The sequence below is a fragment of the Galleria mellonella genome, unplaced genomic scaffold (assembly GCF_026898425.1).
Source record: "Galleria mellonella isolate WM207_F2 unplaced genomic scaffold, CSIRO_AGI_GalMel_v1 utg56, whole genome shotgun sequence".
NCBI classification, from domain to species: domain Eukaryota; kingdom Metazoa; phylum Arthropoda; class Insecta; order Lepidoptera; family Pyralidae; genus Galleria; species Galleria mellonella.
In genome coordinates, this window is record NW_026442117.1 from 743,236 (window position 1) to 745,649 (window position 2,414).

A 2,414-nucleotide genomic window follows, 5' to 3' on the forward strand; every position below is an offset into this window, starting at 1 on the left:
TTAACGCAGGCGGGGTTACCATTCCATTATCATCCATTAAAAAAAAACTCTCAAAAAGCTAATACTTACCATCCTATCCACCTAATCATATTAGTCACGATTTTTTTAATTTATACATTCTCAATAAAATTATATATTTATACGTCGAGTCAAACATGCCACTATAAATATAAGAATTTAGAAAAGTTCGGCTCACTTCAACTGTTTATAGACATAATCGTTTCAATCGTATTATTTATGGCTTAATCTAAAATGTTTTAATTGTAACAAACCAATAAAATATTCAATAACAACTAATGAAGCGGCTACATAATTATATAAATTCTGTTATTTATTCCAGTTATTAACGTCTACCTGTTTTAATAGAATAATATTATATATGGTCGATTGGGGGCCATTCCGGCCGTATCTGGCGGTATCCAAGTACCATTACCACCTACTGTAGCTACCGTAAACAGCCGTGTAATATATTGTAAAGTATAAAACAAATTACTGGTTGCCATTTTTCTAAAAAATGGGCCTAATAATTTAATAAACTTTACTGGAGTAACAATGAAAATCATATGATATTTTTCAAGCGATATTCGCTTGTAAATTTGTTTATTTCATCCAATATACTTATATTAAATCTTATTTATTAATCATTAAATATCTTACGACAATAATAAATAGTACGACCACTATTTACAAATACTATTTCGTATATAATACACGACGACCACGTACCTATCACAGTTTGTCACGACTCCATCACTGCACGACAGTCTTCGGACCGTGCCGTCACGGGGATAGCACCGGATATCCCTCTAGAGGCTCCACGCTACTAACACTCTTCTATCAACTGTGTTTCACCAGGCGAGAGTCCGGCTCGGGCGCGGGCGGGCTCACCGACGGCGCGAGACCATGTATCCTCCGGTACAACTGGTGGTAGGGACTCGGCGGCGGCGGAGGCAGCCGCAGCAGGGGACTAGGCAACGCGTACCGCCCGTACACCGACAGCAGAGGCGGGTACAGACCCACTAGAGACGCGTAAGGGTTCCCGAACATCGGATGCAGGATCGCGCCTCTTTTGAACGCCGCCAGCCTGGACCTCGACGCGGCCGTCGACCGCCGCCTCAGCTTGCCCGTCGTACCTCCTATGAACACGTCGTCCGACGACGGATCCAACATCCAGTAATTCCCCTTCCCCGGGTCGTCGTAGTGCCGGGGCACTTTCACGAAACACTTATTCAGACTCAAGTTGTGCCGAATCGAGTTCTGCCAACCTTGCTTGTTCTCCTTGTAGTACGGGAAATTCTTCATTATGTATTCATAAATGCCGTTCAGTGTGAGCCTCTTCTCGGGGCTGCTTCGTATCGCCATCATGATGAGGGCGTTGTAGCTGTACGCTGGCTTCTCGTTCTTCTTTTTCTCGTCGTTCGTTTCCTTCGAGGAGCCGGGCGGCGGCGTCTCCGTGCCGGTGACGTCGAGCTCTGTGTCGGAAGGGGACGGGGATCTGGACGACGCTTCTGGTAACAAATCTCGTATCGCAAAACTGTGCGGTGGTGTCATAGTGGTGCGACATCGCGAGCCGCCCGCTCACAACTAAACAGCCGGTTGAGAGAGTCGTCCGGAGCCCCGCCTACGAGGGACGCCCAGCCACGGAGCCCCACCTTTCGTACGTGGCTCGTAACAAACTAAAGTTTGCCGTTATGTTCGATTTACTGGCTATAAACATAACTGCTATATCCCGCTGGCCAGCTACAGGCCATGATTGTGTGATTGCATGTGGTGTTATGCACTAATGTGTTCATAGCTTCAGATAGGGTTGCACTAGTATAAAGAGGTGAATTTAAAACGATATGTCACGGGCTGTAAACACATTTTTTTTTTTGTAATTTTTCACGCGTTGTTTAAGAGTTATTTAGTGTGGCTGATACGCCGTTTAATGAATGGTATTGGTGGGTCGGTCGGTCGGTCGGTCGTATTTATTAATTGTATATTTCAACAGCACCAGATGTTTGCTGCGACACAATAAATTAGATGGCATTAGTCTTGACAAATTTGTTCGCGAGTCGTCACTCGGATCATTAGCGGAATGATATTTATTTTTATCATGGATGTGTAATTTTTTTTAATACATCTACCTACCTATTTCTAAATACATTCTATTGTGTCGTACTCCTATTTTTTTGATAGTTTTAATTATTAGCATTTGGTAAAACTTTGTACCTACATCTCGTCATAGTCGTAGAATACTGACGGATCTTTATATGTAATCTTTGTCAGATCCGTCAGTATTTTACGACTATGACGATATATTAATACCTATTAGAAAAAAAATTGTACTCTATTATAATTAACAATAAATACCAGTTTTACTGATTAAAGGCATTTTATCTACTTACATTTATTTTCTTCTTTTCATTTAAGAG

At 42.2% G+C, this 2,414-nt stretch overlaps 1 protein-coding gene across 1 annotated transcript; it reads right to left on the reverse strand.

Annotated features, from left to right (window-relative positions):
• Positions 1–566: 566 nt before the first annotated feature.
• On the reverse strand, positions 567–1,610 carry LOC113515332 (fork head domain transcription factor slp2-like). Its single transcript, XM_026899498.3, has one exon. It carries the CDS (start codon positions 1,549–1,551, stop codon positions 838–840), a length of 714 nt encoding a protein of 237 aa, XP_026755299.1. The 5' UTR covers positions 1,552–1,610; the 3' UTR covers positions 567–837.
• Positions 1,611–2,414: the final 804 nt, after the last annotated feature.